The 25,888-nt window shown below is 38.0% G+C and overlaps 1 protein-coding gene across 2 annotated transcripts in view; it reads left to right on the top strand.

Annotated features, from left to right (window-relative positions):
- Positions 1-25,888, top strand: part of LOC105509314 (chromosome unknown open reading frame, human C11orf73) — a 48,979-nt gene that overhangs the window by 9,092 nt on the left and 13,999 nt on the right. For both annotated transcript variants that reach the window (XM_011938494.1, XM_011938495.1), the window contains exon 3: positions 24,293-24,444. In XM_011938494.1, the coding sequence (XP_011793884.1) occupies positions 24,293-24,444 (152 nt within the window). The remainder of the gene's footprint in view (positions 1-24,292; positions 24,445-25,888) is intronic.

Here is a 25,888-nt window from a genome sequence, read left to right as displayed (position 1 = left end):
TATGTGGTCAATTTTGGAATAAGTGCGATGTGGTGCTGAGAAGAATGTATATTCTGTTGATTTGGGGTGGAGAGTTTTGTAGATGTCTATTTGGTCCAGTTGGTCCAGAGCTGAGTTCAAGTCCTGGATGTCCTTGTTAACTTTCTGTCTCGTTGATCTCTCTGATGTTGACAGTGAGGTGTTAAAGTCTCCCATTATTATTGTGTGGGAGTGTGTCTCTTTGTAGGTCTCTAAGGACTTGCTTTATGAATCTGGGTGTTCTTGTATTGGGTGCATATATATTTAGGATAGTTAGCTCTTCTTGTTGAATTGATCCCTTTACCATTATGTAATGGCCTTGTCTCTTTTGATCTTTGTTGGTTTAAAGTCTGTTTTATCAGCGACTAGGATTGCCACCCCTGCCTTTTTTTTGTTTTCCATTTGCTTGGTAGGTCTTCCTCTATCTCTTTATTTTGAGCCTATGTGTGTCTCTGCACATGAGATGGGTTTCCTGAATACAGCACACTGATAGGTCTTGACTCTTTATCTAATTTGCTAGTCTGTGTCTTTTAATTGGAGCATTTAGCCCATTACATTTAAGATTAATATTGTCATGTATGAATTTGATCCTGTGATTATGATGTTAGCTGGTTATTTTGGTCATTAGTTGATGCAGTTTCTTCCTAGCATTGATGGTCTTTACAATGTAGCACGTTTTTGCAGGGGCTGGTACCAGTTCCTTTCCATGTTTAGTGCTTCCTTCAGGAGCTCTTGTAAGGCAGGCCTGGTGGTGACAGAATCTCTCAGCATTTGTTTGTCTATAAAGAATTTTATTTCTCCTTCACTTACGAAGCTTAGTTTGGATATGAAATTCTGGGTTGAAAGTTCTTTTCTTTAAAAATGTTGAATATTGGCCCCCACTCTCTTCTGGCTTGCAGAGTTTTTGCCGAGAGATCCACTGTTAGTCTTATGGGCTTCCCTTTGTGGGTATCCCGACCTTTCTCTGTGACTGCCCTTAACATTTTTTCCTTCATTTCAACTTTGGTGAGTCTGACAATTATGTGTCTTGGAGTTGCTCTTCTCAAGGAGTATCTTTGTGGTGTTTGCCATAATTCTTTGCTTTGATACTTTGAGGCATTTTGTGAAGAAATATGAGAATGAAACTAGATTAGGTGCTATTTATACCTATTGAATCTCTGGTTCCCTTGAAAATCTAGATGAAGACAGACCTGAAAATTCCTTTTTAAAAATTTTTAATTATTTTATTTATTTTTGAGATGGAATTTCGCTCTAGTTGCCCAGGCTGAGTGCAATGGCACAATCTTGGCTCACTGCAATTTCCACCTCCTGGGTTCAAGTGATTCTGCTCCCTTAGGCTGCTGAGTAGTTGGGATTACAGGTGCCCACCACCACACTTGGCTAATTTTTTGTTTTTTTTTAGTAGAGACATGATTTCACCGTGTTGGCCAGGCTGGTTTTGAACTCCTGATGTTAGGTGATTCACCCGCCTCAGCCTCTGAGAGTGCTGGGATTATAGGTGTGAAAATTCTTAAAATATAAATATATATTCTCCTAGAAACTGTTTATGGTGTCCAAGGTAAAATTGTATTTAGGTACCATGTAGGTAACTTGTTCATATATTTACCAAACATTTGTGTATCTATTATGGGGATATAAAGGTAATGATTAAGTTCTTGCCTGAGATAACTCATAGAGGAAGACATTTCTGTAGACCAGTAATTGGAATGGTGAAAAGTAATAGTGGATGTTTGTACAGAGCGTAGAAGGAGAATAGAAAAGGTAGCAATTAACTCGTAAGTAGGTTGGGGAAGCTTTCCTGGAAGAGGTGACATTGGAGCTCTTAGGCAGACAAGTAGGACTTTGTCAGGCCTCTGAGAGATCTATTGGGCATTCTTTTCTTGGTGGAGGTAATAGGGGCATAAGGTGAAAGTTTGAAAGGGTGGTGTGCTCAGAGTGACATCAGGGTATATGTGAGAAAGATAGGCATGGATTATGAAGTTTTATGTAGCACACTGACTCATTGGAAATGTAATAGATCAGCAGTTTTTAACATGCTTAGGTCACAGACCTATTCCATAGTATTCTAGAAAATATGTGTACCATAATGTAAATACTCAGATATTTGCATCTACTCTGAAGCCCATTCATGTATCCCTCCCGAAAAACAACTGCTCTTGTAGGTGTAGAAAAGCCAGTGAACAATTTTGAGTAAAGGAATGGTATCAGATTTTATTTTGCTGTGAGGCCTCTGTGAAGAATGAACTGCAACAGTTGTACCTCCTCACAGAGGAGGTAGCTGTTACTGTTTTATATAGTTGGCATTCTACAAGGAGAAATGGGAGACTGGGTGTGGTGGCTCACGCCTGTAATCCTAGCATTTTGGGAGGCTGAGGAGGCGAATTGCCTGAGCTCAAGAGTTTGAGAACAGCCTAAGCAACATGGTGGAACCCCCCCATAGTAAAATACAAAAAATTAGCCAGGTGTGGTGGCATGTGCCTGTAGTCCCAGCTACTTGGGAGACTGAGGAATTAGAATCGCTTGAACCCAGGAGGTGGAGATTGCAGTTGCAGTGAGCCACGATCCTGCCACTGCACTGCACTCCAGCGTTGGCGACAGAGCAAGACTCCATCTCAAAAAAAAAAAAAAAAAAGAAAAAGAAATTGGAGAGAGCAATATTTAAAGCTAAAAATTGTTTAGAATTGTAAGGAGCAGATTAAGTCCCTATAGTCCTTCTCAGTGGGGGGTTTCATGAGATAATTATCATAAATTCCTGAGGCTATGGTTCTTAAAGCAGGAGCTCCTTCCTGATCTGTAGGGTCAACATCACCTGGGAATGTATTAGAAATGCCGATTCCTGGCAAGACCCCAGACCTGGTGACTCAGAAATTGGGTGTGGAATCTAGAAGTCTGTACTGTAATAAGTTCCCAAATGTTTGTGTTGCAAGCTAAAGTTTGAGAACTTCTGCTCTAGGGCATTCATGGTACACATACCCCTTATACATATGGCATAGCATTTGAACAATCTTTGGGAAAATTAAGATGGTAGTCACGCTTAAATCATTTTTTATTCTTCATTTTGGTTGTGCCTAGAAGTAAACAGCGTATCCGTAAGTAGAAAAATATAAATAGATAATTCAGTATATTCTAGTAAAATTACTGAACATTAAATATAAAGTAATAAAGCAGCCAGAGAGAGAAAAGTCATTTATAACTGAACAGCAGTTAATTTAGCATACTTAGCAAGAGCATTAATAGAAGCCAAAATCCAATAGAATAATATCATTAAAGTGCCAAGGAAAAATAAAATAATTTTCAAAACTGTCATTCTAAAGTGAAGAAATATATTTTCAGATGGAGATGAAGAGTTTACCACTCATAGACCATTAGCCAAAGAACTACTTACCGGAGGTAGTTGTACTTTATAAGAGGAGGTTGAACCCAGAGCGTAGAAAATGATGCAAGACACAAAGTTAGCACAGAAATTGGTAAACCTATAGACAAATCTGGACAACTTGATTGTATAAAACAGCATAACAAACACACAAGAATTAATTACTGTTCTAGAAAAAAAAATATAAGACAGGAGGGGTGTTAATCTGAATTACTGTTTTTTGAGGTCTGGTTCTTAAAAAGGAGAGTAATATTGATTCTGCTTACAAGTAATCCTATTAAAAATTTAAGTAAACCTAAGCTGGGTGTGGTAGCACGTGCCAATAGTCCCAGCTACTCAGGAGATCAAGGTGAGAGGATTGCTTGAGCCTAGGAGTCCAAGACCAGCTTGGGCAACATAGCAAGACTGTCTTCATAAAAAAAAAAAAAAAAAAAAGTGCACCTTCCATGTCATTAGAGTAAGTAGAGGAAAGGCAGTAGAGAAAACAGTCCACTAGAATGTAGGAAAAGAGGAAAAAGAAGGCTGGGTGCGGTGGCTCATGCCTGTAATCCCAACACTTTGGGAGGCCGAGGCAGGTGGATCACTTTAAGGTCAAAAGTTCGAGACCAACCTGGCCAACATGGTAAAACCCCGTCTCCAATAAAAATACAAAAATTAGCCAGACATGGTGGTGGGCACCTGTAATCCCAGCTACTTGGCAGTCTGAGGCAGGAGAATCCCTTGAACCCAGGAGTGGAGGTTGCAGTGAGTCGAGACCCCACCACGGCACTCCAGCCTGGGCGAGAGAGTGAGATTCCATCTTCAAAAATAAATAAATACATAAATAAAATTTTAAAAAGGGGGGGCAGGAAAGCAAAGAAAACACATAGTATAAACAAAGTAAGGCATTGGAAATAATTTCAGCTTTATGAGTTATATAAATCAGTTTATATAAATGTAAACAGGTTAAACTTACCAGAGAAAACAGAGATGCCAGAATGAGATTTTTTTATTTAAAGGCAGCAAACAAAATAATTATATTGCTATTTATGAGTAAGGAATCTGAAACATGCTGTTTTTTTTTTTTTTTTCTTTTGAGACAGAGTCTCCCTCTTTTGCACAGGCTAGAGTGCAGTGGTGCAATCTTGGCTTACTGCAAGCTCCGCCTCCCAGGTTCATGCCATCCTCCTGCATCAGCCTCCTGAGTACCTGGGACTACAGGTGCCTGCCACCACGCCTGGCTAATTTTTGTATTTTTAGTAGAGACGGGGTTTCACCTTGTTAGCCAAGATGGTCTCGATCTCCTGACCTCATGATCTGCCTGCCTTGGCCTCCCAGAGTGCTGGGATTACATACGTGAGCCACCATGCCCGTTCATGAATCTGAAACATTCTAACACAACGAACCAAAAGAAAGCTGGCATAAGTATATGAATTTTAAGAAAAATTAGACTAGGCAGAAGTGTAATCAAGGATAAAGAGATTCATTCACAAGGAATGAGATAATTTACTAGGAAGACTTAAGTATTTCTAGGAGGTTGCAGTGAGCGGAGATGGCAACACTGCACTCCAGCCTGGGCGACAGAGCAAGACTCTGTCTCAAAAACAGAAACAAAAAGAAGTGAGGTTGAAGTGAATGATCTAAGTATTTAACATAGCATTCCAAAGAAAGAAGAAAATGATGATGCTAAAAGTAGAAATTAATGATAGAAAACAAACAATAGAGAGGCTCAATGAAACCAAAATCTGTTTCTTTGAAAAGACTGATGAAAAGATGAGCCTCTAAAAAGATGAATCAAGGGCCAGGTGTGGTGGCTCATTCCTGTAACACCATCGCTTTAGGAGGCCGAGGCAGGTGGATCACCTGAGGTCAGGAGTTCGAGACCAGCCTGGCCAGTATGGTGAGACTCCATTTCTACTAAAAATACAAAAAATTAGCCAGGTGTGGTGGTGCGCGCCTGTTGTCCTAACACTCGAGAGACTGAGGCAGGAGAATCACTTGAGCCAGGGAGGCAGATGTTGCAGTGAGCCGACATTGCGCCACCGTACTCCAACCTGGGCGATAGAAAAGAAACAAAAACAAAAAACGAAGAATCAAGGAAAAAGAAGGCACAAATAATGTTATTTAAAATGTGAAGAACAATAACTACAAGTTTAATAGAGCTTCAAATAAAATATATAAAGTTTTATGCCAGTACATTTGAAATGACATAGGAACAGACAAAATTGGCTATTTTCTAGAAGAATATACCAAACAAAACTGAAATAATTTATTTCAAGAATAGATTGAACTCCTGAATAGATGTAATATCAACAAAATTAAAATCAGTAATTAAAAATATACCTCTTCCTTCCACATACAGCCATCAGATGAGTTTACAAAGTTGTACTATACCTTTAAGAAACAAATTGTTCATATTTTATATAATTTTAGAGAATAGAGAAAGAGGCAAAGTTACTCAGTTTAATAAAGTTTGAAGCCAATATAACCCTCATACCAGTAATGGCCAAAGACAGTATGAGAGAGGATATTGGCCTTTGTCAATTTTATTTATTTAGAACTTTTATCTAGGTATCTTAGTTATAAAATAAATTTAAGTTATTTAAAAAATTTGTATTAATAGAAAATTCAAGCATATAGAAAAGCAGATCTAAGTGGAATATTGAACCCCATTCTACTCATCATCCAGCTTCAGAAATGACCACCTCATGGTTAATGTTATTTTATTTAGATGCCCATTTACTTCTCATATTATTAGAGAGCAGATTCTACAATTACCACATGTAATCTGTAAATATTTTAATGTATGTCTTTAAAAGACAATTTAAAAAAAACTATAATACTATTATTACATCTAAAGATAATTTTTTGTTTATTTGTTTTAGAGACAGGGTCTTACTCTGTCTTCTAGGCTGGAGTACAGTGTCCAGATTATAGCTCACTATAGCTTCAAACTCCTGGGCTCAAGCAATCCTCCTGCCTTAGCTTCCTGAGTAGCTAGGACTACAGGTTTGCACCACTGCTTTGGCTAATTTATTTTTTGTAGAGATAGGGTCTTGCCATGTTGCCCAGGCTGGTCGCAAATTCCTGGCCTCAAGTGATCCTCTTGCCTTGGCCTTCCAAAAGTGCTGGGATTATAGGCATGAGCCACTGTGCCTGGCCGAAAAATAATTTTTTTTTTTTGAGACCAGTCTCACTCTGTCACCCAGGCCAGAGTGCAGTGGCAAGATTTCAGCTCACTGTAGCCTCAAGCTCCAGGGCTCAAGTGATTCTCCCATCTCAGCTTCCTGAGGAGCTGGGATCACAAGCGCTCATCACCACACCTGGCTAATTTGTGTCTTTTTTTTTTTTTTGTAGAGATGGGGTTTTGCCATGCTGCCCAGGCTGGTCTCAAACTCCTGGGCTCAAGCAGTCCACCCCTCAACCTCTCCAAGTGCTAGGATTACAGGCCTGAGTTATCGCACCTAGCCTCAAAATGATTTTTTAAATATCAAATTGAATATCTGTAATCAGTGTTCAAATTGTCAATGGTCTCAAAAGTTTTATGTTTAAGTTTTTAAATACTGTAAATCAACATCCATGTAAGGTCCTTACAGGGCAATTGGTTGATCTCTCAAGTATCTTTTATACAAAGATAATGTATTCTCTCTTCTCCATTTCCAAGAAATTACTGGGTCTTAGAGGTTTAATCAGATTCTGGTTTTTTAAGTTTTGGCAGGGTTCTTATAGGTGGTGGTGTGTTTTTCCACCAGGAATTACATATATGGATATGTTTTTGTGTGAAACTTCGCAGACATTTGTTTGTAATTTATTAATTCAGTAGGGGTTCAAAATGATAGTGTTCTAATTTTGTCATTTTATTTATTATCTGTAAAATCTGTAGAGATAAACTTGTATATCTACTGTTTTGTTACCCAGAGATGGAGTTGTCATAGGAAATGCAGGATAAATGCTTCATTCTTTCTCTTTATGTGTGAATGTTCAAAAATGAGTTGATTCCCTAGCATCCTTCAAAGCTACTTAAAACAATTTTTAAAAGAATTATGAATCATGGATATATGTGTTTAGATATATTTGATTTATATATGATGTATTCTGACTATTGATCAGAATCCACTGGACCCAATTTTAATTTTTGAGTTTCTTTTTTAAGCAGGCTAACTGTGTTAAGAAATCTTGTAAAGAACCAAGAGGGCTGGGCACGGTGGCTCACGCCTGTAATCCCAGCACTTTGGGAGGTTGAGGCAGGTGGATCACTTGAGGTCAGGAGTTTCAGACCAGCCTGGCCAACGTGGTGAAACCCTGTCTACTAAAAATACAATAATTAGCTGGGCATGCTGGCAGGCGCCTGTAATCCCAGCTACTCGGGAGGCTGAGGCAGGAGAATTGTTTGAACCTAGGAGGCTGAGGTTGGAATGAGCTAAGATCGTGCCATTGCACTCCAGCCTGGGTGACAACAGTGAAACTCTTGTCTCAAGAAAACAAAGAAAATTTATTTTTTATTAACAAACAGATTATAGTAGCTTTATTGATGTATAATTGACACACAGTTAATTGCACATATTTGAAGTGGTTTGACAAATTTTGATATATCTACACTTGTGAAACTGTCACCACAATCAATGAATGGACCTGTTTCCACCACCTTTTCTCCACTGTAGGCAACTCCTGATGTACTTTATGTCACTATAAAATAGTTTGCATTTTCTAGAGTTTTATATAGATGAAGTCATACAGTATGCACTCTTTTTTTTTGTCTGGCTTTTTTTACTTAGAATAATTATTTTTACAGTCATTCATGTTATGTGGATTCTTTGATTGTGGTGTTCATTTTTTTCACTTTTTTTTTTTTTTTGAGACAGAGTCTCATGCTGTTGCCCAGGCTAGAGTGCAATGGTGTGATCTCAGCTCACTGCAACCTCTGCCTCCTGGGTTCAAGTGATTCTCCTGCCTCAGCCTCTTAAGTAGCTGGGATTACAGGTGTGCACCACCATGCCTGGCTAATTTTTGTATTTTTAGTAGAGACGGGGTTTTACCATGTTGGCCAGGCTGGTCTCGAACTCCTGACTTCGTGATTCACCCACCTTGGCCTCCCAAACTGCTGAGATTATATAGGTGTGAGCCACCGCACCCGGCCCATTTTTTTCACCTTTATGTGGTGTTCATTCCTTTTTATTGCTGGGTAGTATTCCATTGTATGGATATGCCACAATTTGTTTAGCTGTTTGCCTGCTGATGAACATTTGGGTTGTTACTAGTTTTGGGCTCATAAAAATAAAACTGCTGTGAACAGTTGTCTGTACATCTTTGTTGTACCTATGCTTTCATTTCTCTTAGGTTAATATCTAGGAATAGAATGGCTGCATCCTATGGTAATTAAATGTTTTACCTTTTAAGAAATTGCCAAACTATGTTCCAGCATGGTTGTTTTTTTTTACATTTCTTTCTTTTTTTTTTTTTTTTGAGACCACATGTCACTCTGTCGCCCAGACCGAAGTGCAGTGGTATGATCTTGGCTTACTGCAACCTCTGCCTCCCAGGTTCAAGTGATTCTCCTGCTTCAGCTTCCTGAGTAGTTGGAATTACTGGCACTTGCCATTACGCCCGGCTAATTTTTGTATTTTTAGTAGAGATGGGGTTTCAGCATGTTGGCCAGGCTGGTCTCGAACTCCTGACCTCAGGTGATCAGCCTGCCTCAGCCTCCCAAAGTACTGGGATTACAGACATGAGTCTCCACGTCTGGCCTTGTTTTACATTTCAACCAACAGTGTATGAAAGTTCCAATTCTTCCATGTTCTCATTAACACTTGGTATGGTCAGTTTTGACCATTCTAATAGGGATGGTATGACCTTGTCATTTTAATTTGCATTTTTCTAATGACCAGTGATATTGAGCAGTTTTTTTTTTTTCTTTTTGAGACCGAGTCTCACTCTGTCACCCAGGCTGGAGTGCAGTGGCACCATCCCAGCTCACTGCAACCTCCATCTCCCGAGTTCAAGCAATTCTCCTGCCTTAGCCTCTTGAGTAACTGGGATTACAGGTGAGCACTGCCACATCCAGCTGATTTTTATATTTTTTTTAGTAGAGATGGGGTTTTACCATGCTGGCTAGGCTGGTCTTGAACTCCTGACTTCAAGTGATACACCCACCTCAGCCTCCCAGAGTGCTGGGATTACAGGTGTGAGCCACCATGCCTGGCCTCGGAGCATTTTTTAGTGTTGTTATTTGCTATTTATATATCTTTTCTGGTTAATATCCAAATCATTTGCATGTTTTTAATTGGGTTGTTTTCTTAAAGTTGTTTTGAGAGATCTATATGTCTGTGTGTGTGTGTGTATGTATATATGTGTATGTGTATATGTGTGTGTATGTATATATGTACATGTGTATATTATAGTGTGTGTATATATATACTTGATATAAGTTCCTTATCAGATATGTGATTTGAAAATATTTTTTTCCCAGTCTTTGGCTGGTCTTTTCTCTAACAGTGCCCATCCCTTCTGACCGTGTTTTTTGTACAGAAGTTTTAGATTTTGATGAAGTCTAATTTTTCAGTTTGTTCTTTTCTGGGTTGTGCTTTTGATGTAAGAAATCTTTGCCTAACCCAAGGTTTCTCCCAGAGGTTTTAGTTATGTTTTATATTTATAACTGAGATCCAATTTGAATTAAATTTAATATTTATTGCAAGGTATCTGTCAAAAAAAATTTTTTTTTGGCAAATGGATATTTAGTGGTTCCAACATTTGTTGAAAAGACAAAATCATGAACATATTTTTCTGCGTCCATCATCAAGCATGTTCTCTTGATACTCACTTGGGAGCTCTCAACTGCTTATTTTAAAGTAAAATATAGGCTGGACATGGTGACTCATGCCTATAATCCTAGCACTTAAGGAGACCAGGGCAGGTGGATCACTTGAATTCAGGAGTTCAAGACCAGCCTGGGCAATATATCAAAACCCCATCTCTACAAAAATTCATAAATCAGCTGGCTGTGGTGGCTCACACCTCTGGTCCCAGCTACTTGGGAGACTGAGGCCTCAGGAGGACTGCTTGAGCCCAGGAGGCAGAGGTTGCAGTGATCTGTGATCACACCATTGCACTCCAGCCTGGGGGATAGAGCAAGACTCTGTCTTAAAAAAAAAAAAGGTCAAATATAAATATATGAGTATTTATGTATTGATTTTAAAAGGAAAGAAATAAATGTAAATACTTTTATAGCTTTTTTGACAATTAAACATGATACCAGTTGGAAAACATGATAGATTCAGTTGGAAAACATGAAAGATTAAATGGATACTTATATCTATTTATAATAATAATCATAAACAATAGAGTAGGAGAAGCAAGCTAATTTGTACCCAGAGTACATTGCATTGAGTAAGGTGAAATTGATCACCAGCCACTAGACCAGGACAAAGTGGTTGTTTTTGGAGACATACCAATTAAATTGTCAATTTAATTGCCCCCATCTTTCCCTGTTCTTGCCACAGTTATGCCAATGTTTTGAGTTTGGAATGGGACAAAGTATTTCTTTTTGGTTATTCCCTACAGGAGATGCTTAGGGAACAGTGAAAAGTGTTCTATCCTTTTTGTACTGTATTTGGCTGTGTTTTCTCTTGTGACACCTAAGAGATTGGGGAGGCACTTTAGGATCGTAAGAACCCAGACATTTCCTTATTGTATTATTTCATCCAATTTGGAGAAAATTCAATAAAAATGAGTTAATCCAATTACTGCATCTGAAACTTTAATAGTTTCTCAGTTACATATGTTTTCTGTTGTAGAGTTAAACAGTCTAAAACCCAATCCCAGGGTAATGCTTGATCCAGTAGGGGAAGATGGATTTATTTTCATTATGATAATACTAGTTCTTTTATTGTCTGCTTTTTTTTTTATTTTTACATTTATTTTTATTTATTTTTTTTAAGAGACGGGGTCTCACTATGTTGCCCAGGCTGGAGTGCAGTGGCTATTTACAGATATGATCCCACTATTGATCAGCACGAAGTTTTGAACCTGCTCCATTCCGAACTGGGCTGTTTCATCCCTTCTTAGGCAGCCTGATGGTCTCTCATTCCTAGGAGGTCACCATATTGCTACCGAACTTAGTGTGGACACCCGACCAGCATAGTGCACTACAACCTAGAACTCCTGGGCTTAATCCGTACTGCCACCTCAGCTTCCCAAGTAGGTAGGACTGCAGATGGACGCCAACATGTCTGGCCCACTGGCTTTTTAAAAAATAAATTGTTTGTCATCATTTCCATTATAACAAGACTATTCATAGTTTTATTCATGAAAACAAATTTTCAAGGCAGTATTTGTGATGATAAAGCATAATGCTTTATTAGAGAAAAATAAAGCAATTTAGTATATTTAGAGACTTAGTGCATACCAACATTAAACAATGATAAAATGCCATTAAAATGTTTTGAGTGGTTCTTTACTAGTTGTGTGGAAACCTTTTTGAATGTTTATCAGAATTCTTAATTTATATATAAAAGATTAGACCTAGTATTCATAGTAGGAAATGGTGTATGTATCATTAAAATATAAGAATAGGTTAATTTGTAAATAGGTTTGTATTTTTCAGCCTTTCAGGTGCCCTTTCAAGCTTGTGGGTTTAAGTTTGATTATACTGGAAAACCTAGCTAACTAGCACATCAGGGTTAGGGAGAGGCTTGCTGAAGTAACTTCAGGCACTTGATTGAACTGAGAATTTATTAGGTAACAAGTCTAGGAGCTGGAGGGTAGAGAGTTACTCAAGTGAAACAAATTTCATGTTAAAAAATTTGGGGCCAGGCATGGTGGCTCACGCCTGTAATTCCAGCACTTTGGGAGGTTGAGGTGGATGGATCACTTGTGCCAAGGCGTTCCAGACCAGCCTGCCTAACACAGTGAGAATCCGTGTCTACAAAAAATAAAAAAACTATCCAGGCATGGTGGTACGTGCCTATAGTCCCACTACTTGGGAGGCTGAGGTGGAAGGATCACTTGAGCCTAGGAGGATGAAGCTGCAGTGAGCCAAGATCGCACCACTGTACTTCAGCCTAGGTGACAGAGTGAGACCCTGTCTCAAAAAAAAAAAAAAGAAAAGAAAAATGTTGGCAGTGCTTATGATTCTGTACTGAATGATGTGAACAGATTTCTTAACTTCACACAGAACAGTTTTGGTTGGGGAGGTCAAGAGAGCTCTGTTGGGAGAATTACATGCATTTGTAGGGTGTCTTAAAGCCAGTTACTGTGAGTTTTGTTTTGCTTGAGGGATGATTCTTTGTAACTCCTGGGTTCCGAAAAGGAGTTATGTGATAAATTGTGATAAATACATTTTACTGTGATGCTGGAACAATCTGTGGGTGATGGTTAAGAACTCAGGTAGGACTAAATTTGAAAACATAAAATAAATGTTTTGATACTAAGAAACAAGAAGAAACTTCTTTTTTTTCTTTTCCTTTGAACATGGGATAAGAAATCCTAAAATAACAAAAAAGTGGCACATGTGACCTGGTGCAGTGGCTCACACCTGTAATCCCAGCACTTTGGGAGGCCTAGGCAGGTGGATCACGAGGTCAGGGGTTCGAGACTGGCCTGGCCAATGTGGTGAAACCCCATCTCTACTAAAAATACAAAAATTAGCTGGGTGTGGTGGTGTGCGCCTGTAGTCCCAGCTACTCAGGAGGCTGAAGCAGGAGAATGGCTTGAACCCGGCCATTGAACCCGGGAGGCAGAGATTGCTGTGAGCCGAGGTGGCGCCACTGCACTCCAGCCTGAGCAACAGAGCGAGACTCCGTCTCAGAAAAAAAAAAAAAAAAGACACGTGCTTAGTAGATAAGGTTTGGTAGTTGGAAAATTTGGGAAGGTTTAAAGAGGTTCCTTATAGTTTTGGCTTTAGATACTGGTTTTGGTCTCTGTAATGTGGAAGGGACATTTAACTAAAAACTTCAGGCCGGGCGCCATGGCTCATGCCTGTAATCCCAGCACTTTGGGAGGCTGAGGCGGGCAGATCACTTGAGGTCAGGAGTTCAAGAGTAGCCTGGCCAACATGGTGAAACCCTGTCTCTACTAAAAATACAAAAATTAGCTGGGCGTGGTGCTTGCACCACGTGGTGGTTGTAATCCCAGCTACTCTCGAGGTTGAGGCAGGAGAATCACTTGAACCCAGGTGGTGGAGGTTGCAGTGAGCCAAGATTGTGCCACCACACTCCAGCCTGGGCGACAGAGGGAGACTCCATCTCAAAATAATAAATAAGTAAATAAAAAATAAAATAAAAAGTGGGAACCTACAGGTACTATAATATATGTGGCTATAAGGTATTTTGTTACATTATGTAACTCCATTTACATTGTGAAAGCTTGGGAAGTTACTTTAGGCCTTTCTGTTAACTAAATTACAGAAGAAAAAAGTATCTGTTTATGTAGTCAAGACGTTGTTGTGTTCTTATTCATCAGGTAATTATTGAACATCTACCTACTTTCAGCATCTGCATGTGTGTGTGAATATTAAATATCACACCAAGACATTGTTCAGAGGAGACAGAATAGTGAGGTGAGATAAATGAGAATGTCTCTGTGGAAGATTAGACTGGAGCATGAACTTGAACTATGAGTAAGATTTGGATGGGATGGAAGTGGGTGGACGGGAATCACATTTGGAGATGATTAAATTCATAAAACTGGTAATATACAGTGCATCTTCAAGTGACAGTGAGGAGGAGACTTTTAAGTGTGGCATGATAGGTTCCTGTTTGGGTGGAGTGAAAGGTAAGGTTTTGAAGTAAATTGGGACTGTTGTATGGATTGTCATGCTATGTGGGGTTTAAATTTTTTCTTGTAAGCAAGTGTTTGCACAAGATCTTAATATGGTGTTTTAGAGGTGGACATGGTGGCATGTGCCTGTAGTCCTAACTACTCAGGAAGCTGAGGTGGGAGGATTGCTTGAGCCTAGGAGTTTGAGACTGGTGTGAGTCAACATAGTGAGATCTCATCTCTAAAACCAAACCAAAACAAAACAAAATGGTATTTTGGGAAAATAATTGTCTGGAATGGCTTGGAGAATCTTATTAAGACTAGGGGCAGAGAAACCAATTAGGAAGGTTTCATAATGATTGAAAAATGAATGAAAGGGTAGCATATATTGAATATCTGCTATGTGTAATGCAGTGTGCTAGGTTTTCATATGTATTATATATTATCTTTCACAGCAACCTTAAGAGGTTGGTGTTAATAAGCCTCTGGTTTTCAAGACACTGAATTTCAGTGAAGTTAATTTTTTTGCTCAAAGAGTCTGCTAACTTTTAGTGGGTATGCATAGATCTACTTCTTTCAAACAGGTACATGTTATATGGCAATACTGTACTTTAATTCCCTATTAATGGAAATCTGGGTTTCCATTTTTTAATTATTTTACTAGTAATGCTATGATAAATATTCTTACACATATCTTTTTACATAGTTTCTAGTACTGTATTTCTGTGGAAGAAATTCCTAGAAGTGGAACTGAGTTCCTGGATTAAAATGGCCTTTAAAACAAATGATATAGGAGGAAGTATCCTGAATGGGTAATGGATCATGATTGTCGTGACAATTTTAGAATCTTAGTTAAAGGTACAGTGTACTTCGTACTACGTGAAAAACTAATAGAGCATATCCCTGCCAAGTATAACATAAAGCCATGAAATATTAGAACGAAAAGCCCTAAAATAATTAATTCCTTAATTTTATTGTTAAGGCTCTTGAAATCTAGAAAGTTTTTAGTGTTCCTGAAATAGAGCAGGGATTAGGATCTAGATACTCAGATTTTTCGTTTACTATTCTAAGTGTAGTGTTTTCCTTTCCTAAAGTAAATTTAAGGAGAAAACAACATTTACATTTCTTTTCTTTTTTTTTTTTTTTGAGATGGAGTCTCACTTTGTCACCCAGGCTGGAGTGCAGTGGCGCGATCTCAGCTCACTACAACCTCCGCCTCCCGGGTTCAAGTGATTCTTGTGCCTCAGCCTCCTGAGTAGCTGGGACTACAGGCATGTGCCACCACAGCCAGCTAATTTTTTTTTTTTTTTTGAGAGGAAATCTTGTTCTGTTGCCCAGGCTGGAGTGCAGTGGCATGATCTCAGCTCACTGCAACCTCTGCCTCCCAAGTTCAAGCAATTTTCTGCCTCAGCCTCCTGAGTAGCTGGGATTACAGGTACCTGCCACCACGCCCAGCTAATTTTTGTCTTTTTAGTAGAGATGGGGTTTCACCATCTTGGCCAGGCTGGTTTGAACTCCTGACCTCATGATCCACCTGCCTCGGCCTCCCAAAGTGCTGGGATTACAGGCATGAGCCACCGCACCTGACCCTATTTTGTATTTTTAGTAGAGACAAGGTTTCACCATGTTGGCCAGGCTGGTCTTGAACTCCTGGTCTTGAGTAATCCACCTGCCTTGGCCTCCCAAATTGCTGGGATTACAGGCATGAGCCACAGCACTCAGCCCCACATTTCTTTCCATTGTGTTTGTGTGTGTGTGTGCATGTGCGCATGCCTCACATGCTTGTAAGTGCTGTTTTCTGCCATTTTTACTTAATATTACCTCATAATGGGTTATGAAATTTTGATGGATTCCAAAAGTATTAAATGTTTAGTTACCCTTTCTTTTCCTCCGCTCCTTTCCTATTAACCAAGTAAAGTGATAAACAGGTACATTCTTATGTTTAGATGAGTTAAGATGGGAAAAGAAGATAAAATTTTTATCTTTATTTAAAAGGAAAACATGATGAGTTACAAAAAAAAAAAAAAAGATTTCAGAAACAGCGATCTGCAGGATATAGTCCACCCACTTTTTTTCCTATTTGTTTTACATTGGTAATTTAGAATTATATTTTTTTGGTAAGGTATGGTTTAATTACCCATTCCTTGTTGGGCATTTTGGCTTTTTTTCCAAATCTCAAAACATTTTAAATTTCCAATTACTTGTTGCTAGTATTATAGAGGTACAACTGGTTTTGGATATTGGCTTTGTATCCTGAAGGATGAAGGAAAGGGTATAATATATACCGAATATCTTGTTAAATTCCCTAATTAGCTCTAGTAGCTTTAGGATTTTCTCTACAGATGATCATGTCTATGAAAAAAACTTTTTACTTCTCTCTTTTCAATTTTTATACCTTTGATTTCTTTTCTTTTTTTTTGCCTTATGGTGTTGTCTAGGCCTTCAAACACCATTTTGAATAGAAGTGGTAAGAGTGCAATGAAATAAAATTAAATGCATAACAATGGTTTTTCTCTTCCTCTGCTTTCTGAGTTTGTATAAATTGATGAATTTTCTTTTACCAATATGAAATGTCCTTTATCTCCAGTAATAATAGTGTCTCAAAGTCTGCTTCATCTAAAATTTATAGCTTCTCCAGCTTTCTTACAGTGTTGACATACTATATTTTTTCTTTTAACATAAATTTCCTTTATAACATACTTTCACCTTTTACTTTTAATGTAAATCTCTGTCTCTTAAATAGCATGTAGTTTCGTGCTGCCTTTTTTTTTAAAAATTTATTCTTACAGTCTCTGCTTTTTAAGTAGGGTGTTTAGTCCATTAATATGTACAGTTATTTATATGGTTAGGTTTATATTTTTATCTTGCTGTTATTTTTTTTTCTTCCCTTTTTTGGCATTCTTTTGGATTGAGTGTTTTTTAGCCCATTAATCTTTGGTTCTTTAGCTGTATACCTTTGCATTCATTTTTTAGTAGTTCCTCTAGGGATTACAATATACACTGTTAACTTTTCATGGTGTTCCAAGAATTAATATTACAGAAATAAATGTTTATATTTGAGAACTATGAAACCAGACTTGGCAATTTTTGTAGGGTCTCGTCTCCTACAAGCAAGTTTTCCTTGTTTGTCACCCCACTTAGTGAAGTTCTGAATATAATGACAAAAACTCTAGGGCAAAAATCTTGGTGACTTATTTTGAATTAAAGCTATTCATCTTCATTCTCGTCATATTTGTACCAAAATTCAACATCGCAGCCCTTGATAGCATGCAAGGGAGTTAGATAACAGGAAGCCAAAAGCTCTGTTTAGATACTCTGCATATTTTCTTCAAAGTCTAGAATTTGCACATCCTTCAGAGTTGAGTAACAAGAAGCAAAAAGGATCATTTACTCACTTTTATTTTGATTTAATCTGGTCCAGAGAAGGATTTTATGATCAGGTCCAGGTTGTCCTGAGAATTTTCTCAATGGACTACATAAATCTCCTCAGTGAATTTCTTTGACTAGCCTTAGCCTGCTTTTCTGACAAATTAGAAATCACACGTACCTAAAGTATTTTTTTCTAGTTCTATATTTGTACTGTCAGTACTTTTAGAAATTTTTTTTCTTAAAATACCTTACCAAAGTTCTGAAAGTAGTTTCTAGCCTTAGTATCATAAATTGTCAGATGCATAAGAAAACTTGATAGTCTTTTCAGTATTCAGATAGAGGGTCAACTGAATACTGGTTTCCAGTTATAACAACATAAACATCTGTTAAAACCTGTAACACCTATGAATAGTGATATGCTACATTATGGATCTCAGTGATACTCATTACTGGTTGTATAATCTTGACCAAGACCTTTAATTACAGAGGAGAATTCAGGTAAAATGGAGATAATACCTGCAGTGCAAGTTTTTTAAATTAGGGGTAATGTACACAAATGCATAGTAGTACCTTGTACACAGTTGGTACTCAATAAATGGTTATTATATCTATGTGAAATCATAGAATGTCAGCACTAGAAAGGATGTTAGAAATTACCCAGATAGGGCCGGGTGCAGTGGCTCATGCCTGTAATCCCAGCACTTTAGGAGGCCAAGGCGGGCAGATCACTTGAGGTCAGGAGCTCGAGACCAGCCCGGCCAACATGGTGAAACCCCGTCTCTGCTAAAAATACAAAAATTCACTGGGCGTGGTGGCACGCACCTCTAATTTCAGCTACTCAGGAAGATGAGGCAGGAGTATCACTTGAACCTGAGAGGCAGAGGTTGCAGCAAGCTAAGATTGTGCCACAGCACTCCAGCCTGGGCAACAAAGCTAGACTTTGTCTCAAAAGGAAAATAAATTACCCAGATAATGAAACCAGTTCAGAATCGTTAAGTGACTGTTACTGCCCTCCCTCCCCTGCCACATAAGGGTGTAAGCTCTTTGAGAATAGGGATGTTTTATCTTTTATTTTGTGCTTTATAAAGCACAGTGATGGACTTTAGATACTTGCTTCATTAAGTACATTTCAGACATACTACAATGTCAGATAAATTATATTTTTATTTGATTTAAAATTATTGATAAACCTTTGAGAGTCACATAGCTCTAAGAATATACATTAGTGAAAATGTAATTTCAGGCTTGTCTAGTTATTAATAGAAATGAAGCAAGGAGTTTTAGAAATATATATTTCTAAATTTGTATATTCAATACTAGGAATGCTTTCAAGCAGGCATATTTAAGTTGTTTCTGTGTACAGTTTTTTAGCTATGTCATCATAGTCAAATGCTACTGCATGGTGAATTCCTTCCTTTTGCCATAACTGTTCTTTTTAGTCCTCATCTGTTTGCTGCTATGCACGCTTACAAACATCTCAACCAGTGGACTTACTTTTAATTTTTAAATTTCCCTTTTGAGCATTTTTACCCATTAGAAGGATTGGTACTTCATGAGTTTTATTCTTTTGTAGAGGTCTTCTAAAGAACAGAGAGGAAAAAAAAAAATAAAGAATAGAGATAAAATTTACTTACATGTTTTTTAATAGAATAAAACTCATTTTATCTTGCAATTACCATATGGACCACTTTGTAAATCTAAGAAGCATTTGGGGATATTACTGGTCTTGTTTTACCTATATATTGAAGCATTTTGTTATTTCATCCAGGAAATTATTGTATTGGTACTCATCAAAACTATACTTACAAAAAGGGGGCTAAAATAAAAAAAGAAAAATGTTGGAATTAGCTAGAGTAGAAGTTGACAAACTTTTTTGTGAAGGGTCAGTTAGAAAATGTTGTAGGCATTGTGGGCTACATATGATCTCTGTGGCATAGTCTTCTTCTTAAACAACTTTTAAATATTCAAAAACCATTCTTAGCTCCCACATCATACAAAATAGGTTGTGGGACCACTTTGGCCTGTGGACCTTGGTTTGTCATTGCATTAACCTACAATTTTCATATTGCATTGCCCAAAAGATTATGCCATCTTTTAAGTCATATAAAAGGAGACTGGAGACACCATCTTTATGATCTCTTTTTAGCTTTTATTGAACAGAATGTAAATTCATACTTTTAAATATTTTGGTCATAATGGCAAAGAGAAGAAAATTGACAGAGGAAGAAGTTTCACAATTATTAGACAAATCAGAAAATGAATACAAAAAGGTAAATTCTATACTGATGACGATGGTAAAGTGGATCATATAAGCAAAAATACCTACTATGAATCTTCAAATAAGATCTCATCATCTGAGTTTTCTCGACTAAAACTTTGATAATTGAACAGTGTATTTTTAAGGATCAAGAGAAAATATGAGGCCGGGTGTGGTGGCTCATGCCTGTAATCCCTGCACTTTGGGAGGCCAAGATGGGTGGATCACTTGAGGTCAGGAGTTCCAGATTGGCCTGGCCAACATGGTGAAACCCTGTCTCCACCAAAAATTTGAAAATTAGCTGGGCGTAGTAGCACAGGCCTGTAATCCCAGCTACTCAGGAGGCTGAGGCATGAGAATTGCTTGAATCCAGGAGGTGGAGGTTGCAGTCAGCCGAGATCGTCCCACTGCACTCTAGCCTGGGCAACAGAGCGAGACTCTGTCTCAAAAAAGAAAAGGAAAAAAGAAAAAAAAAAGAAAAGAAAATATGGTATTCTACTCAGTCATTTAAGAGGAAGGAATTTCTCACACAATATTTTGTCATGGACAAGTAGTAAAGGATGTGTTCTGCTATTCTTTTATCTCTTATATTTGTGCTCCAAAATAGACTGGCTATGGTTTTATAAGTAGACAAATGCTGAAAGTAGGGGTGTGTACAAAAGTGATTGGAAGGAAAGAGGTGTCAAAATGAAAAATCATTGGCTTGATTATTCTAAATAATGGTTATAAATCTAAAAATATTTTGCAAAATATAGATCAGAGGATAGCCATCCTTACTTCAACAAATTGTGAGCCATTAAAGGTTTCAAAACTTCAAGCTTTCAGGTATTATATTTTGGCAATGTAGATGCCAAAAAAAGAACAAGATAAAACCATAAGCTATAATTTATTAGATATCTGACTTATAACATTTATAAAATGGATGTGTTCCATAAGATGGATGTATTCCATGTTTATCCATGATGATTGATGGGCAGTTGTATTCATAGGACATAGCCCATTTCGGCTATATCTTAAAAACAAGGAAAATGTGGAACGACTATCTGGATTTGCTGTATTTAAATACTTAGAAAAAAATCTAATAATGTTTTCCACTATTTCCTGATTCTTCTCAACATTCTCTAAAATATATGTGTGTGTGTGTGTAAAGGTTCCATTAGATGCAAATAACAAATGATGATGACTGCTTTTCCTTATATACTGAGAATAAAGAACTAGCTCCCTGTAGGATTTTTTTCCTCTGAGTTGTGTTTTGTCTTAGGCTCTTGATTTACATGGAGGAGGGATGCTTTGAGAAAGAGTCTTAAAAAAATTAGCTGCTGCATTTACTGTTACAGTGTTTTAAAGAACTTGATCTAATTTACATTTGTTTTTTATATTAATACTAGGTCATATAATTTGCTTGCTCTTCTGTTTTTGTATTATGATTTATAATTTATTATTTTTGCATTTATTTGATAATGATATACTTTGATAATGATATGCTTTCTGGATTTTAGCATAATTCTAGATTTTAAATAAATCAAATGGTAGAGTAAGGAGCTCCAGAAAATCCAGTCTTCCATAAAAGCAACAACAACACTGTCAGAAGATCATAGGTCACTGTAGCCTTAATCTCCTAGGCCTAAGCGATCCTCCCACCTCAGGCTCCCTAGTAGCTAGGACCACAAGCATGCAGCACCTCACCTGGCTAATTTTTAAATTTTTGTAGAGATGGGGTCGCCCCATGTTGCCCAGGCTGTTCTCAAACTTCTGGGCTCAACTGATCCTCCTGCCTCAGCCTCTGAAAGTATTGGGATTACAGGATATGAGCAGCTGTGTCTGACCCAGAATCAACTTTTTGGAACTCTGGTAACTCACCAAAAGTTTGTAGCAATCAGGGGAACACTTAAGAAAATACACTTAATCTCAGTAAGAACAGTGAGCTTTGTGGCATTTGCCTACCCTGGTCCCATCTGCTTCTCAGCTCAGTGGTAGCCTTGAAAATAACAGTCTCCATTCCTGGTACTGATACAGGGAGCGGGATAGACCTAATTCAGAAAGAATTGTAATTAACTTGTTTTCATCTGTCTGGTGGCTTGCTAGAAGACTGTTCTTAAAAAAAAGAGGTCGGCCGGGTGCGGTGGCGCAAGCCTGTAATCCCAGCACTTTGGGAGGCCGAGACGGGCGGATCACGAGGTCAGGAGATCCAGACCATCCTGGCTAACACGGTGAAACCCCGTCTCTACTAAAAAAAATACAAAAAACTAGCCGGGCGAGGTGGCGGGCGCCTGTAGTCCCAGCTACTCGGGAGGCCGAGGCAGGAGAATGGCGTAAACCCAGGAGGCAGAGCTTGCAGTGAGCTGAGATCCGGCCACTGCACTCCAGCCTGGGCGACAGAGCAAGACTCGTCTCAAAAAAAAAAAAAAAAAAAAGAGGTCTGCCTTTATGTCACCTAACTTGGAACTCTTTTGATGGAAAAGTAACTACCTTGGGGGTGTTTGTTAAAAGTATTTACAGACATATGTTTAGTTATTGTTGCCTGAGGCAAAGGAAAACAGTTGGAGCAAACCAAAACTAATCAGAAAGGTTGGGAATGAGATGCTTTGGGGAATAAGGGCTTTGAAATTCTCTGACATATTCTTGGGAATCTTGAATTGTACATGCATGCCCAGAGCTTTGTGCATGCTCAGGAAAGACCCGAGAAGATCCAGAGCTCTCTCTCTGGCTCACTTTAAGTCTCTGCACAAGCAGGAAGTGAAGACTAAGTGGAGTTATAAACTGCCTGGCTTAATATTGAAGGCATGTCCCAACACGCAGAGCCCATGTGCAAAGACTGGCAGAATTTTTTGGTTGCGGAGGTTTAAGGAAATTTCTTTCTAATCACCAGCAGACTACTAACTAATGGAACAGAGAGTTCACTGGCCACACATGACAAAGAAACAGACTTTACAAAATTAGTTCAGATAAGTCATTAAATGAGGAAACAACTACAACAAACAGCAACAACAAACCCCTAGAAGGGGGAAACATCTGATTTATAGAGTTGTCACACTGTAATATTCGAAATGTCCAGTTTTCTACAAAAAATAATGGAACATACAAATAAACAAAGTAAGGCTCTTATACAGAAGAAATGAACAGAAACTGCCCCCAAGGAAGCACAAAGACTTTAAGTAAGCTGTCTTTATTATGCTCAAATTGCTAAAGGAAACCAGGAGAATGATACATCATCAAATAGAGACTATCAATATAGAAATTATAAAAAGGAACTAAACAGAGTTTATAGCTGAAAAGTACAGTAACTGAAAGGTTCACTAAAGGTTTAGATAGCAGAATTGAGTAGACAGAAGAATCAGTGATTTTGAAGGTAAATTAATTGAAATATCCAATTTGAAGAGCAGACCCTTAGAGACAGACCTGTGAGACACTGTCAAGTGCACCAACATGCACACCAACACAGTGTAATGACAGTAACGTAAGGAAAGGCGAGAGAGCTGGAAAGAACATTTGCTATGGTGTGAATGTGTCTTTTTATATGTTGTCTTTTAAATTTTTATGATGAAATCCTAACCCCCAAGGTATTGGGAGATAGGGACCTGGGTGGTGACTGGGTCATGGGAGTAGAGCCCTCATGGATGGGATTAGCACTCTTAGAGTAATAAGATCACTTGCCCTTCTACCATATGAGAACACAGTGAGAAGTCAGTCTCTGTGAACCAGAAAATGGGCCTTCACCAGATAGCAAGTCTGTTGGTTCCTTGATCTTGGACTTCCCAATCTCCAGAACTGTGAGAAATAAATTTCTGTTGTTTATAAGCTACCCAGTTTATGGTGTTTTGTTATAGCAGCCTGAAGAGACTAAAACAATATTTAAATAAATAATGCTCAGAAACTTCTCAAATTTGAGGAAACACATTAACCACATTTAAGAAGCTCAAGAAACTCCAAGTAGGATAAGCTATACCAAGACACATGATAATCAAATTGTCAAAAGGCAAAGAGAGAATGTTGAAAGCATCAAGAGAAGTAACTCATCACATACAAGGATCCTTGATAAGATTAGTAGCTGATTTCTCATCAGAGACTCCATAGTCTTCTAGAGGGTAGTGGATTGGCATATTCAGAGTTCTGAAAGGAAAAAAAAAGCCATCAACCAGGAATTATATATTCAGCAAAACTGTCTTTAGAGATGAAGGAGAAATACTTTCCCAGATAAACAAAAACTAAGTTATTGCTGGCAGACCTGCTCTATAAGAAATGCTAAAGGGAGGCTTCTCTATCTAATTATTTATTTTTTCCCACACTCTGTTACTATCTGTGTCTAGCTGCAGTAGTTTCAATACATTTTAGAATGACCGCTATTTTTCTGATGGGAAACTTTTAGTTCTTTTATTCTTTGTTAATATGCTAAAAACTAGCCTTTTGCATTTATCTAAAAAGAGACAAACTTGGACATAAGAAAACTTTTTCATGTATATAAATCAGAGGTTCTTTACAAATTTACAAAGGAAATTGACTACAAGTTAAATTTGAAATGTGTGGCATTTGTTAATTTCTTGCAGGAGAAGGAAGCCAACATCCTTTTGGAGCCATGAATATTGTCCGAACTCCATCTGTTGCTCAGATTGGAATTTCAGTGGAATTATTGGACAGTATGGCTCAGCAGACTCCCGTAGGTAATGCTGCTGTATCCTCAGTTGACTCATTCACTCAGGTAATGCAACACACATTTCATTCTTTACCTCCCTCCTCCACTGCTTTATTAAGGTATAATATACAAGTTAAAATCATATATAATGTATGGTATACAATGTGATGTTTTTGATACATGTTTACATTTTGTTTTGTTTTGTTTTTGAGAGATGGAGTCTTGCTCTGTTGCCCAGGCTGGAGTGCAGTGGTGCAATCTCGGCTGACTGCCATCTCCGCCTCCTGGGTTCAAGCGATTCTCCCGCGTCAGTCTCCTGAGTAGCTGGGACTACAGGCACATACCACCACACCTGGCTAAGTCTGTATTTTTTTTTTTTAGTAGAGACAGGATATTGCCATGTTGGCCAGGCTAGTCTTGAACTCCAGACCTCAGGTGATCTGCCTGCCTCGGCCTCCCAAAGTGCTGGGAATACAGGTGTGAGCCACCGCACCTGGCCTATATTTTGAAATAAAATCAAGCTACTTAACATGTCTGTCACCTCACACAGTCATTTTTTTGTACAGAACACTTACGATCTAATCTCTTGGCAAATTACAAGTATACAATACATTATTAGTAACTGTACTCTCCATGCTGTACAATAAACTTTCAGAATTTATTCATCCTGTTGAGCTGAAACTTTGTGCCCTTTGACCAACATGTCCTCATTTTCCTTTCCCCTCCACTTTTCAACCCCTGGCAACTACCATTCTACTCTCTGCTTCTGTAAGTTCAACTTTTAGATTCCACATATAAGTGAGATCAATCATGCTATTTGTCTTTCTGTTCTTGACTTATTAGCCTGTTGTCGAGAAGAAAAATTGATGATGTAGGAGAGCAGGGAGAACTACTAAAGCAGTGTCCTTGAGTAGAAAATAGCAGCATATATGGAGGTGTTCACTTTAGACAGGATAATGGATATATGGGTACAGATTCAGATATGGTAGATGTGGTGATGAGAACTTGTGCAGGCTGTCTCCTGATTTCTTCTTCTTGCTTAGTGAAGTAGAAAGGAAGATCATCAGCTAAGATTGAGGTAGTAGAAACTGAAATAAAAAAAGACTGTTAAATGAGTCTTCTAGTAGAGGAGGAGTGAATGGATTAGGGAAACCATATGTGTTTGCCTGGTAGTACCAGAGGAGCACTTTTGAAGGTTGTGGTCGTGAATTTAAAGGTAGATTTGTCACATCTTTGAAAAGGGACTAAATTGAGAATGACAGACTCTGGGTCTCAAAAATGTTTTTTTCCCCATAATTTTACAAATAAACTGCTGTGCTGAAAACAGACTATAAAACAATCATAGTATCCTGTGTAGACAATATTTAAAAAGTGTCTGGAAAATACACATTAAAACGTTATCCCTGGAGAAGGGTAAGAAGACTTTTTTATTGTACATGTTTATAAATTATTTGAGTTTTTAAAATAAAACTATAGTTTTAATTAAATGTATTATGAAGTATTTTAAATA

This window comes from Colobus angolensis, unplaced genomic scaffold, assembly GCF_000951035.1.
Source record: "Colobus angolensis palliatus isolate OR3802 unplaced genomic scaffold, Cang.pa_1.0 Scaffold174, whole genome shotgun sequence".
In the NCBI taxonomy this organism is placed as follows: domain Eukaryota; kingdom Metazoa; phylum Chordata; class Mammalia; order Primates; family Cercopithecidae; genus Colobus; species Colobus angolensis.
Note: the sequence above shows the minus strand (reverse complement) of the source record. Positions and strands in the feature narration are given on the sequence as shown.